We start from the raw sequence: 12510 nt of genomic DNA, 5'->3' as shown, positions 1-12510 counted from the left end.
TTTTGAGACAAGGTTTCCCTAAACAACTTAGGGAGACCCTGTCTCAAAATAAAATATAAAAATTGCTGAGGATGTGACTCAGTGATTAAGCACCCCTTGTGCCAAAAAAAAAAAAAAAAAAAAAAAAGGACCAGGCCAGAGTTTCAGTGCCACAGGCCATTAGTGATATTAAACATCTGAGTTTACACTCAATGGAATATCTTGATATGCTTAGTATGGTGTAAGTTAGCAACTACCTCCTTCCCCATTCAACCCTAGCCTTGAGTGTTCCCTCCCATTAAGTTGAAAAATACTTTCCAGAAAACAAGAGGGTTAGCATGAATCCCAGCCCTTACTCATCTTGAACAGATTTCTTATCTTCAGACCTCATGTTTCCATTCTTCATTCTGAGATAAGAAGTTTAGTCCACATGACCTCTTCTTCCAACGTTACCTATGATTCTAACTCTAAGGGGAAAGCATCTAGTATCCCCAATTCAGGACTGACCAGACCTGGATGGGGGTGGGGAGGAGCATTTCTCTTACACATAAGCTGCTAAAGAGATTTCCCTTCAAGGACTTTGCTTAGTTTAAAAGAGTACCCTCACTTAACTTCATTCCTTACAAGAACACCAAGAATGAACCACAGGAAAACAGTGACTGTGTTTATTATTTTATTGGTACATTAGAAATGAAAATTAACTGTGAGAAGCTGCAAAAGTATGTAACTTCATGAATATTAAGAAGCAATAGAGGTACCCATTCTAAGTTAAAATTGGCTTGCCTTATGGGGTTTGCAAAGACTACACACACAAAGATCATCAATGGTGATACTATTGACAGCATCTTTCATTTGGAATTTATTTATGTACCAAGAAGAAGTTTAAAAATAAATTTAAGGGAACATTGACTAGTGTTGACCTCTTAGCCACAGAGTACAAGTGAGAAGCCATAGATGCCTAAAATTTCTACGAATACATGGGTTTACTAAAACCAAGACTCTCCATCAATGTTGAAATTTGCTCTTGGGAGGAGATCCCCATTTTATGATGTTTGGACACACTCTTTCTCCTGCTGGATAGCTAAGAAGGAAAAAAAAGCAACAAAAAAAATCGTTAAGAGAGTGTTTTCCTAAGATTAAGTCCAGTACCTTCCAAAAAAACACTTTGCTACTGGGTAGGGGGTACAGCTCAGTGGCAGAGTGCTTACCCAATATGCAGGAGTCCCTGGGTTCAATCCACAGCACCCCCCACCCCCCCCACCCCCCACCCCCCCACACACACACTGAGTTCTTTACTAAGTCACTTCAGCCTGCCATACACACTTTAAATTTAGGATGCCAAAGCACTGAGCACAAATCCTCATAGTGTGAGTATGTGCATGCTTTTTAACCACCTGAACATACATTAGAATCTACATCAACTGTGGGCTTTTTTTTTTCATTTGAGAGGTATTTATTATTTATTCTATTGCCATTTTTCCATAGATTATTTGAGACTGAAGAGAAAACAAAGCACTTTCATTCACATTTTTAATCACTATACAATAAGGAAATTATACTTCCAGATATTTTTTGAAATTCCCAAATAATGCTGACATGACAAAAGTGTCCCAGAGCATTTGTAAACATGTTTGCAATTTCTTCAGAAGGCTGTAACTCTAGAGGGTAAAACTGACCCCTTGAAGTCTGGGAATCTTAAGTATATCCAAGGTCTATACATGTTCTTCCCTATTATCATCAGGTAGAGAAGGTCAAAACTGCAGACTGTGCATGGTTCTTTAGGGGTGAGATCACAGACTGAAATTTCTAAATGCAGAAAAATACCAGATAACTGAAAGTGGATAAAAACCAAAGCTCTTCTAGTGTTTAGTCCAATATTCTAAGATTGGATTTAATGTGATTATTAGTAATTTTCCCAAAAAAAACTAGTTTTTTTATTCCGACATACTACTAAGGCCTATCATATGAGAACCATTTACATAACCCCAATAACAAAGTCAACTATTGACATTTTTAACTGTTGCTTTAAATACAATAATACTCTAATTACTGCCCATTTTGTGGCAAAATTTACTAGAATATGGGTTTATTTACTGAACAACTTCCACCCTTGTTGGCATGTCAATTAAAAATCCCTCATTACTTACTTTCCTTTGAGGGAAGAGTATTTTTTTCTTCAGTATTAGTTTTCTTCAGTTTTGATTTGTCAAACTTCTCCACTTCAGACAAGTCTGGTTTATCACTCATCTTGACTAAAAGAAAGACTAAAAAAAATTAAGTTAATTGGCAGAACTATCTTCAGACTAAAGAGTAACAGTAAAAAATGTCCTCGTTTAATTTAATATCAATGTATATTTTACCTGCTGATATTCAACAGAAAAAGAGCTTAGAAAGGTCACACTTTTATTAGAATGCTTTCAGTTCTGTTTCATTAGCCCATTTCTGGTAGGCAGTAAGTGATCACAGTGGATGAAGATGCAGTAGAAAAAGATGCTCTAGATACGCAGAGCCAATATGTCTGACTCTTTTCAAATCACAGCAAAGGTAAAATGGAGGTGATAGAAGCACACAAACAGGTTTAGAAGACAAAAATAAAAGAAAATTTAGATTTGACTAGTTAATGATTCTGTAACAGGAGCAAGCACTATTTGAGCGTTTTTGTCTTCTATTCAAGTTCTCTTTTTTCTGGCATTTTCCCTGGGAGATGAAGGACACATCATACAAAAAAAGGTAACACGCAAAATTGTACTAATTTCTTTCCATTTTAAATGTCCAAAGACAGTATATTAAAGAGCTACAATAAGAAAAGGAAGGATTTAATCTGGTCAGAACTAATCACAGGTCTTGTGACACTAGTTTGGAAAATACTGTAAGGAACAGCTAATTAGAATCAGATTGAGGTCATCAGAATGGGGTAAAGCAAACAGAATTGATTCTTATTTCACCCTATTTTCTCTGTAAAGGGAGAAGCAAGAAGATGAGGCTCAGAGGTGCCCTCTGAACATCCTGTATTTGTCCAGGAGAGACAATAGGAGACTCCACAAACCGGAAGAGAGCTCTCCTGTACGTGCCTGGCCCCACCCTGGTGAGGAAAGACACGTCTAGTGCCCAGAACAGAATGAAGAGCCCCTCACCACACACACACACACACACACACACACACACACACACACACACACACGCAGCTATAAATCTTCAGTTAAGGCCCTCTTGCCGAGTGATCCGACACCAATCTGAAAGCTATGAAAACCGGAATTAACAAAATTATTATTAATAACAATAAAGGAAGGGCGGGGCTTATTGGCGAGTTTGTCAGGAACCATTTGCCAGGAAAGATTTGTGTACATTTTAAAATATTGTCACTGCCTGGTGCCCTGCTGAATGGTCACTGAGAGGCAAGGGTATAAGGGGCCTGCCCCAGAAGACCCATTCCGGGTGGCCCCCCAAACTCCTTGTCCTCACAGACTCCGGAACTGCCGCTACAGTGGGTAGGTGACTGGTGGTTCATCCCCCTGGGCCTTCCAGAAACCGACCCCCAGGAGGGCTAACCATCTCGCAAAAAAAGGTGGTGCTGCAGGAAGACAAAGGCGAGGACTCCTCCAGTGGCACAGACGCCAAACGCCAGCCCAACCCCCGCCTCCTCGGCTCCAGAGGGCGCGACAGACGCCCTGAGCCCTCCCATAACCGTGGGCCTCCGATTCGGATGAGACCACAAGTCCTCACCTGAAGCCTTGAGTCTAGCGTAGAGCCGTCGGTTAACTGCCGCCGCGTTCACTCTGGAGCAGGTTGGCGTTCCCGCGCAGAACCAGGCACTTAAACATCGGTAACAGGCACCGCCCCCATATCCCGCCCCAGCCCTCTGATTGGATGAGAGGTCCTGGCATCGCCTCCCGCCCTGCCTCTGCTTTAGCCCAGCAGGCCTGCGTCCACCATCTTCGCTCTACCATATACTTAATCCGTGGCCGCAAAACTTGATGACGTCATAGCAGACCCTGGTCCAGGATTAATTTTAGGGAGGACACAACTCCCCACTTCCACTGCTTTAGTCCTGAGGGTCCACATTCCTTTTGTCGCAAATACCCGTACTCCTCCGCGGTAGTAGGGTCCTCTAGAGTAAGCGGACGTCAAGCCCAGTTAGATTTGAACGTCTGGAACTTTTGAGATTCGAGCTGAATGAGCAGTGCTTAGGCTCTCTTGGCGTTTTTTAGTCCGTGGAAGTTCGCTGCGATGGTCGAACAGTAACTTGGAAGAGGTGCTCTGGGAGGTCTGTTCTAATCCTTGGTCTATAGTAGGGCTGCTCATGGTGAGGGTGGATGGTTCAGGGTCATTCACTTCTACGGCTAGACGTTTCTGTGACAATGGTGCCCTCCTATGTAAAAGCCACATTTGTTTTTTTCACTTTCTCTACCACTGAACATGATAGCAGTCAGTTTAGAATAATTGCAGGAGACTCTACTGGGTCTCTTTATATCCCCAATCCCTAGCACTTTGCTCGGCCCACAGGAAACACTGGTTAAAGACATGTCTGTAGATTGAAGTAATAAATCCATGAAGAGCTTAATTTTTGGACAGCAGCACCACCCAGTGTCTATTTGGGGAGAAAAGTAAGAATCTGATAGTTACTTGAAAGGACTTCAAGTTCAAGGTCATTTTCTGGGAACTCACCCAGAACCTTAGAGTGTTAAGGTAAAATTAAAGTAGAACTATATATAGCTTGCACCATATGTTTTCTATATGGCTCATGTATGATAATATAAAGCTACACAGGTCAGAAATCACTATTTACAGGGATTTCTCCAAACTTCCCCACCTCACTCCATACTGTTTTCTATGCTTTTGAGGCACTTTGTGTCAATTTCAGTTTTGTATATTTTTAAAGAATTGCTTAAAATTGAAAGGCACATTTGTTCAAAAGATTGAACAAATTGAACTCATCGTTGAATACCTACAATGTTCCAGGCATTAAAAATGATAAATACCAGTGTTTCTACCACTCAGATTTCAATGTTAATATTTTTAAAAATACTTTTAGCTGTAGATAGACACAATATCTTTATTTTGTTTATTTTTTTATGTGGTGCTAAGACTCTAACCCAGTGCCTCACACATGCTAGGCAAGTGCTCTACCACTGAACCACAACACTGACCCTCCATGTTGTTAATACTTAGGTATATTTAATTTTACTTTCTTTTTTGCAAATAATGAAAAAAAATATAAGTTTCCTTGACCTTTGTCCCTTTTCCATTCAACCTTCCCCATTTTAGATGTACTCCTATCCTGAATGTGATGTATAGCCTTCCAGTTCATTTCTCTAGTGTTTGAACCTGCATTTCCCAGATTATTTTATAAAGATGAGCAACTTTTTATAAGTTTCCTGGTCATATGTATTTCTTCTTCTGTGAAGTACCTTTTTAAATATCCTTCGCCCACTTTCTAAAGTTGTTTGTCTTTTTAGTATTGCTTTTTTATGGGCTCTTTATATATTCTGTATTCTAACTAGTGGTTAGAATTAATAACAATAAAGATTGAGGTGGGGGTCTGGGGCTGTAGCTCAGTAATATATTTTACAAAAAAAATTCTCAATCTCTTGATGGTTCTTTTTTGCATTACACTCTGTTGGTTTATAACTAGTATAACCAGAATAAACTTGTCTGAGGAAAAATAACTTTTGGGATGCACACAACTACTTCAAGAGCCATGTGTTAGGAAGTATTCTATGACATGGGTTTCCAAATATTTTATTCATGTATTATATACATACACAAAAAAATGAACATATCTTATATGTGCATCTTTTTTTTTGTCCTGGGGACTGAGCCACATTCCCAGCCTTTTTTATTTTTTATTTTGAGATAGAGTCTCACTAAGTTGCTTAGGACCTCACTAAGTTGCTGAGGTTGGCTTTGAACTTGTGATCCTCCCTTGTCAGCCTCCCAAGTTGCTGGGATTACAGGTAGGCACCACTGTACTGGGCTTAAGTGTGCATCTTAATGAATGTTCACAAAGTGATGAAACCCATTTAACCAGTCCCGAGATCAGGACATGTAACATGATCAGCTCTCCGGAAATCTCTCTTGTGAAACCTTCCAATCACCACTATGGGCAAAGATGATAGCCACTCTCCTGACAATTAGTTTACCTCCTTTATGCTTTAAATATACACTTTGTGTGTGTGTGTGTGTGTGTGTGTGTGTGTGTGTGTGTATGTGTCTTCTTTTACTCAACATTCAACTTTAGGTGTGTAAATTCATCCATGTGTTCATGTGTATTTGTCATTAGTTTGTTCTCCTTTGTGTACTGCATTTCAATGTATTATGAATACACCACCATTTATTTACTCATTCTACTCTTGATGGACATTTTTTCTTTCTTTCTCCTCCCCTTACCATCACTGAGATAAAATCCCCATCCCTATTTATTTCCACTTTAGGGCTACTACATATAGTTTTGTTATGAGTATAAATATGTACATTTTTTTCTTGGCTGTATACATAAGAATAGAGTTGCTGGTCATAAGGAATCATATATTCAGGTTTAAAAGATATGGTAACTTGTTTTTTATAAAGCTTATACCAATTATTAATTGTTTTTTTTATTTCTCATGTATTTTATTATACAATGTTTCTGGAATGAAATATATACTTCTTTTCCTTCAAAAACTTGTATTTGGGGTATTTATTCAGAAAATTATTCTCTAAGGACATTCTGATTTTTTTATTGATTTTGACATTTTGGTTGTTGCCTACATCTAGACTTTATTGTATAAGGCATGAATCTAAATTCTGTCTATAAGGCAAACCAATTGGCCCAATCACGGGTATCAAATTACTTATCCTTTCTCCACTTCTTTGCAATGCCATCTTTCATATACCAATTTCCTATATATACCTTTTTCAATTTTGTAATCATTTCTTAAATTGCACCAAAAAATGAACCTGTTAATGTGTCAATTGGAATAGTATTGGACTTATGGGTTAATTTGAGAATTGCCATCTTACTGACACAAAGTCTTTCCATATCATATATCCAATTCATAATGGAGTATTGTTGGAAAAGACAACCCTCCATGGGCCCTGAGTATCCTTTATGTTCTTGCTGAGTATGCCAAAAATGTTGGGCTCTAATAACTTGGTCTTTTCTCAAGGTCATGTTTGCAATGGCTAACCCTGAGGGATGAGGAAACATCACTCCCCAGACAAGGAGCAGACTTGTTTCTCTTTTCTATGAAAGCACTGGATTTTTCAAATTACTATTACTTTCCTTTAATGCAATGCACTGTGGGTGCAGCCATCTATCATTTCTCCTTCACATTGCGCTTGTGTAGCTTGGAAGGCATAGGGGACAAGAACAAACCAACATGAATCTACAGCTACTCCTGTTTCTGTGAGTAATAAAATTCTTTGTCCTTCACTCAAAACTCCTATGTCTTCTGATAAAATACTTGAAACTATGGCAGGCAAATGTGTTAGCTTGTACATGGGGTAAAATCCCAGACCCTGTACAGTTCTTGACAAGTGTGTGTGTGTGTGTATGTATATATATATATTATTTTTCCTTTAGCACAATTTTATGATTTTCTGCATAATGCTTGTTCATCTTTGTTAGTTATTATTCATAGATGTCCTATATAGTTTTTGTACTACCATGAATGGGTCATTTTTTCTGCTGTATTTTTTAATTCCACATGATTTTTCTGTGTCACTAGTATAGCTTCTCATATAGTATACTGTATTTTTCCCTCAATATGTTATTGGCTTCTCTCAAGAGCAGAAACTGCCTTATTCATGTCTGTATTCTTCCAGTGAAACATGTACTTTAACGTTTATTGAGCATCTACTATATAATCTGTTCTTAAATAAGGAATGAGATGTGTACAACCACAAATAAAATAGGCGCCTATCTTTAGGGATTTTAGAAAACATGAAGAAGATATACACAGCCACAAAATATTCAGAAAGCAGTAAACTGCACTGTAATAGATATATGAATAAAGGACAATGTGAGTAGAGGCAAATTATTGTGACTTGCAGGATTCTGGAAGATTTCATACAATAAGTAACATTTGAGTTGGATCTCAGAGGGTGATCTAGGCTGGTGCAGATGGAGAACTGATAGGGGAGGTCATTTCTTATACATTCAAATTTAAAAATATGACATTCAAATTAAAAATTTCAAAAATTTTGAAATTTTGAAATTCAGTTTTAAAAATTATTTTTTCTTGGACCAAAGCATAATAGCATTACCTACAAGAATCCCATTATAATCCTATTCATGAGAATCCTCTTTATTGTCAGTAATTTATTTTAAAAAAAGCAACTAATAAAATCCAACAGGAACTGAAAATATAGCTCAGTGGTAGAGTGCTTGCTTTGCATGCTCAAGGCCCGAAGATCAATCCTCAGCACTGAAAACAAAACAAAAAAAAGAATCCAACAGAGAATATGTTAAGCACTCTGAAGGAATATTGTAAAACTTTGAGAAACATTAAAATTAGAATAAAACATTATTTTGTTTACATTAAAATTCAATAGTTACTTTTGCTGAAATTAAAGTCTCAACATTAAGTTTTATACAAAATAAACCTTGTATTTATTTTTGTAGCTATTTATAAGAAAGTTATGAAACTCTTGAAAAAAGATTGAGGTGGGGGTCTGGGGCTGTAGCTCAGTGGCAGAGCACTTGCCTAGCATGCGTGTGGCACTGGGTTCAATCGTCAGCACCACATAAAAAATAAATAAAATAAAGGCATGCTACAACTACAAAAAAATTTTTTAAAAGATTGAGGTGGGAAGACTTTCCCTATTAGACATCAAAACTTATTTTAAAGCTACAGTAATTAGGCAACAACCCCCAAAATATATTCTTCACATGGTTGGCATTATAAATGAATTGGGAAGGAAAGACTTTTTAGCAGATGATATTGGAACAATTGGATATAAGAGGGAGGGGATGGAATTGGACCTCTATTCTCACATTTTACACAATATCAATACCAAGTGTACTGAAGACCTAAATGTAAATGGCAAAATTATAAAAAGTATGAATGTTAATATAAGGGAACATATGATATTGGACTAGAAAATAATTTCTTTGAAAAAAACAAAGTGCTTATCATTAAAAAAATGATAACTTTGGCTATATTATAATTAGAACTTCTGATTATCAAAGGAATCCAATAAGGAAATGAAAAAAATAAGTAACTAAGTGGGGTATCTATGCAACACATAAAAAGGACACAGGACTGAAGTTAGAACAAGTAACACAATTTAATTTGAAAAAGCCACAGAACCCAACATAAAAAAAATTCAAATGTCTTGAATACATAATTCAATTATTTCTTCCAAGAAAGAGGAAGTCTTAATGTTCAATAGGCATATGATAGATGCTCACCATTATTAGTAATCAGGAAAATCTAATTATGAGATGCCATTTTACCCGCCACTGCATAGGCAAAAATTAAATCTGTTAATGCCAAGTTTTGGCCAGCAGGTGGAGCAATAGGAATCCTAAACAGATGATAAGGCTGTAAATTAGGACACACCATTAGGAAAAGATAGACATCATCTAGAGAAGTTGAAAGTATCCATGTTCCATAAACCAATAATTCCATTCTTAGGAAAATGAGCTATAAACACCCATGTTTATGCACACATCCAAGAATATTTATTGTAGCTCTGTTTTCTAACAGTAAAAAACTGGAAACAACCAGAATGTCCCTCAAGGTTCAAAGTTTATTCATCCAATGGTATACTGCCCAACATTAAAAATGAACCAACTACAGCTATCTGCAACATGAATGAGTCTCACAACAATGTGGAGTGAAAGAAGATATTCACAGTTTCACGTTTACAGAGTACATAAATTTTAAGCATAAGTAAAACAAATTTGTTGTTGGGGCTGGGGATAGAGCTCAGTTGGTAGAGTGTTTGCCTCACATGCACAAGGCCCTTGGTTCAATCCCCAGCACCACAAAAAGAAAAAATGTTGTTTAAGGATGATAATAAGGAAGGTAAATCTATAGACAAAAGTACAGAAACAAGTGTCACAAATGTGAGAATAGGGGTTACCACTAAGATGGAAGAAGGAATTTATTAGTGGTGGTGTGTAAGGAGGTTAGGTGTTCTATTTCTTGTCCTGGATGTTATTACATGGGTGATAGCTTTATGAATGTTCTTTTAAATAGCAGTTCTCTTCTGAATGTGTTCCCCCTCTCCCTCTCTCTTCCCGTCTCCCCTGTCCCTCCCTCTGGAACCAGGGATTAAACCCAGGGACATATTGCCATACTAGTGACTGTTGTATTCTGCTGCCTTTCCTATCCTTTACTATCCCCCCTCCCCTCCCCTCCCATCTTCTCTTTCTACCGTATCTACTGTAATTCATTTTTCTCCCTTGTCTTTTTTCCCCCTTTCCCCTCATATCCTCTTATATGTAATTTTGTATAACAGCCAGGGTCTCCTTAGTATGGCAATATGTAAAAACGTGGATGTGTAACCAATGTGATTCTGCAATCTGTATACGGGGTAAAAATGGGAATCCATAACCCACTTGAATCAAATACATGAAATATGATGTGTCAAGAGCTTTGTAATGTTTTGAACAACCAATAATTTAAAAAAATAAAATAAATTAAAAAAAAAAACAGGGATACTGATACTGAGCCACATCTCCAGCCCTTTTTTATTTTTTTATTTTGAGACAAGTTCTCACTAATTTGCTTAGGGTCTCACTAAGTTGCTGAGACAGGCTTTTAACTTGTGATCCTCTTTCTTCAGCCTCCTGAACTACACCCCCAGCTCTATGCCATTATCATAGAGATAAAACAGTCTTCTTTAAAGATTGGAATCTATAACTATTAAATATAGAAATTAATATATGCAGCTCTCAGTTCAGGAAAAAAATACATTGTGCCTGTACAGAGAATGCACAATTAAATGATATAGAAAATTTGGTAAAAATTTTAATAATAGGTGAATGTGAGTGAAAAGCATATAGAGATTCTTTATGCTTTATGTTTGCAACGTTTTAATATGTTTAAAATTATTTGTAAAAGAGAATAAAGAAAGGAACACTAACTGACAGTGACATAAGTAGAAATTAACAATGTACTTGGCAATTGGTGCATCTCTTAAATAAAAATAGGGAGTAGTGGCAGTTTATCCCTCTTCTTTTCAGCTTAAAAAATAAAGCCATAGGGGCTGAGGTTGTGGCTTAGTGGTAGAGCGCTTGCTTAGCACATGTGGGGTCCGATCCTCAGCACCACATAAAAATAAATAAACAAAATAAAGGTATTTGTCCATCTACAACTAAAAAAATATTGAAAAAAACTAAAGCCATAAGTTGTTACAAATTTTTTAAACATTATTTTTCTTCTGAGAGCCTTAAAACATAACTAGCTGCTGTTCTGTTTCCTTACCTTGTGCCAACTATGTGTTCTATATCCTTGAATCCACAAGTACAGTCATGCATCCATGACCAGAGGGGATTGGTTCCAGGACTCCCCATGGATACCCAAATCCACAGACTCCCAAGTCCCTTATTTAAAAAATGGCACAGTTGCATATAACTTCCCATCCTATACTTTAAATCATCTCCAGATTATTTGTAATCCCTAATACAAGGTAAATTCTATGTAAATGGTGTTTATACTATATTTAATGAACAGTGGCAAGAAAACAGGCTTTCTATGTTCAGTACAAATGTAATTTCTTTCCAAATATTTTCTATCCATAATTAATTGAATGAAGAATGTGGAACCTGAAGGCAGAGAGGGCCAACAGCATTATTCCAATACATCCAGTTCTGCAGATGTGGAAGCTCACCTGCAGCTCTTCTGGACATCCATGTCCTATTGACCTCAGTGGCAAATGCTAATACTTTTTTTTTTTTGGTCATATTATTTTATTTATTTGTTTTTTTAATTTTTATTGTTGGTTGTTCAAAACATTACATAGTTCTTGACATATCATACTTCACACTTTGATTCAAGTGGGTTATGAACTCCCATTTTTACCCCGTATACAGATTGCAGAATCACATCAGTTACACATCCACTGTTTTACATACTGCCGTACTAGTGTCTGTTGTATTCTGCTGCCTTTCCTACCCTCTGTAAATGCTAATACTATATGGTCAATAACTGTGTCTTTAATTTTTATCACATTCAGTGGAGAATTATCATTGCTAGATCTATAATCCAGTTATTATAAAGGACACATTTAGGTCAGCAAGGAAGTGCAAGTGGAGGGCATTATCATGATATAAGGGAAGAATTACAACACATGCCATCTTGGAAATACTCAAAATTCCACAGTGGAAATGAATGGGATAGCTATGCAATGTGATTCTGTTCCTGAAATTTCAGTTGCTAAAGGGGTCTTAATAAAAAATATGCCATCAACAACACAAACTCAGGGGCTGGGGATATGGCCCACGTAGTAGAGTGCTTGCCTTACATGCACAAGGTTCTGGGTCCAATCCCTGACACCACCAAAAAAAAGAAGAAAAAAAAAAGAAAAAACACAAACTCATCC

At 37.0% G+C, this 12510-nt stretch overlaps 1 protein-coding gene across 2 annotated transcripts; it reads right to left on the bottom strand.

The window, feature by feature from the left end:
* Positions 1-638: 638 nt before the first annotated feature.
* Tmsb15c (thymosin beta 15C) lies at positions 639-3849 on the bottom strand. 2 transcript variants are annotated; one of them, XM_005323397.4, is made up of 3 exons: positions 3703-3849; positions 2127-2243; positions 639-1060 (listed from the first exon to the last, which is right to left on the bottom strand). In XM_005323397.4, the coding sequence occupies exons 2-3, from the start codon at positions 2224-2226 to the stop codon at positions 1023-1025; spliced, it is 138 nt and encodes a 45-aa protein (XP_005323454.1). In that variant the 5' UTR covers positions 2227-2243; positions 3703-3849; the 3' UTR covers positions 639-1022. The 2 variants fall into 2 exon arrangements, with proteins under 2 accessions (XP_005323454.1, XP_013213199.1); XM_013357745.4 differs by having other exon boundaries at positions 2127-2231; positions 3703-3820.
* Positions 3850-12510: the final 8661 nt, after the last annotated feature.

This window comes from Ictidomys tridecemlineatus, chromosome X (assembly GCF_052094955.1).
Source record: "Ictidomys tridecemlineatus isolate mIctTri1 chromosome X, mIctTri1.hap1, whole genome shotgun sequence".
Classification (NCBI taxonomy): Eukaryota; Metazoa; Chordata; class Mammalia; order Rodentia; family Sciuridae; genus Ictidomys; species Ictidomys tridecemlineatus.
This window is presented reverse-complemented; position numbering and strand designations above follow the sequence as displayed.

Excerpts from the sequence above, each read along its gene's own strand:
- Tmsb15c (XM_005323397.4), bottom strand. The coding sequence starts at position 2,226 with ATGAGTGATAAACCAGACTTGTCTGAAGTGGAGAAGTTTGACAAATCA. Across the intron at positions 1,061-2,126 it reads TACTCTTCCCTCAAAGGAAA|CTATCCAGCAGGAGAAAGAG; the intron begins GTAAGTAATGAG and ends TTTCCTTCTTAG.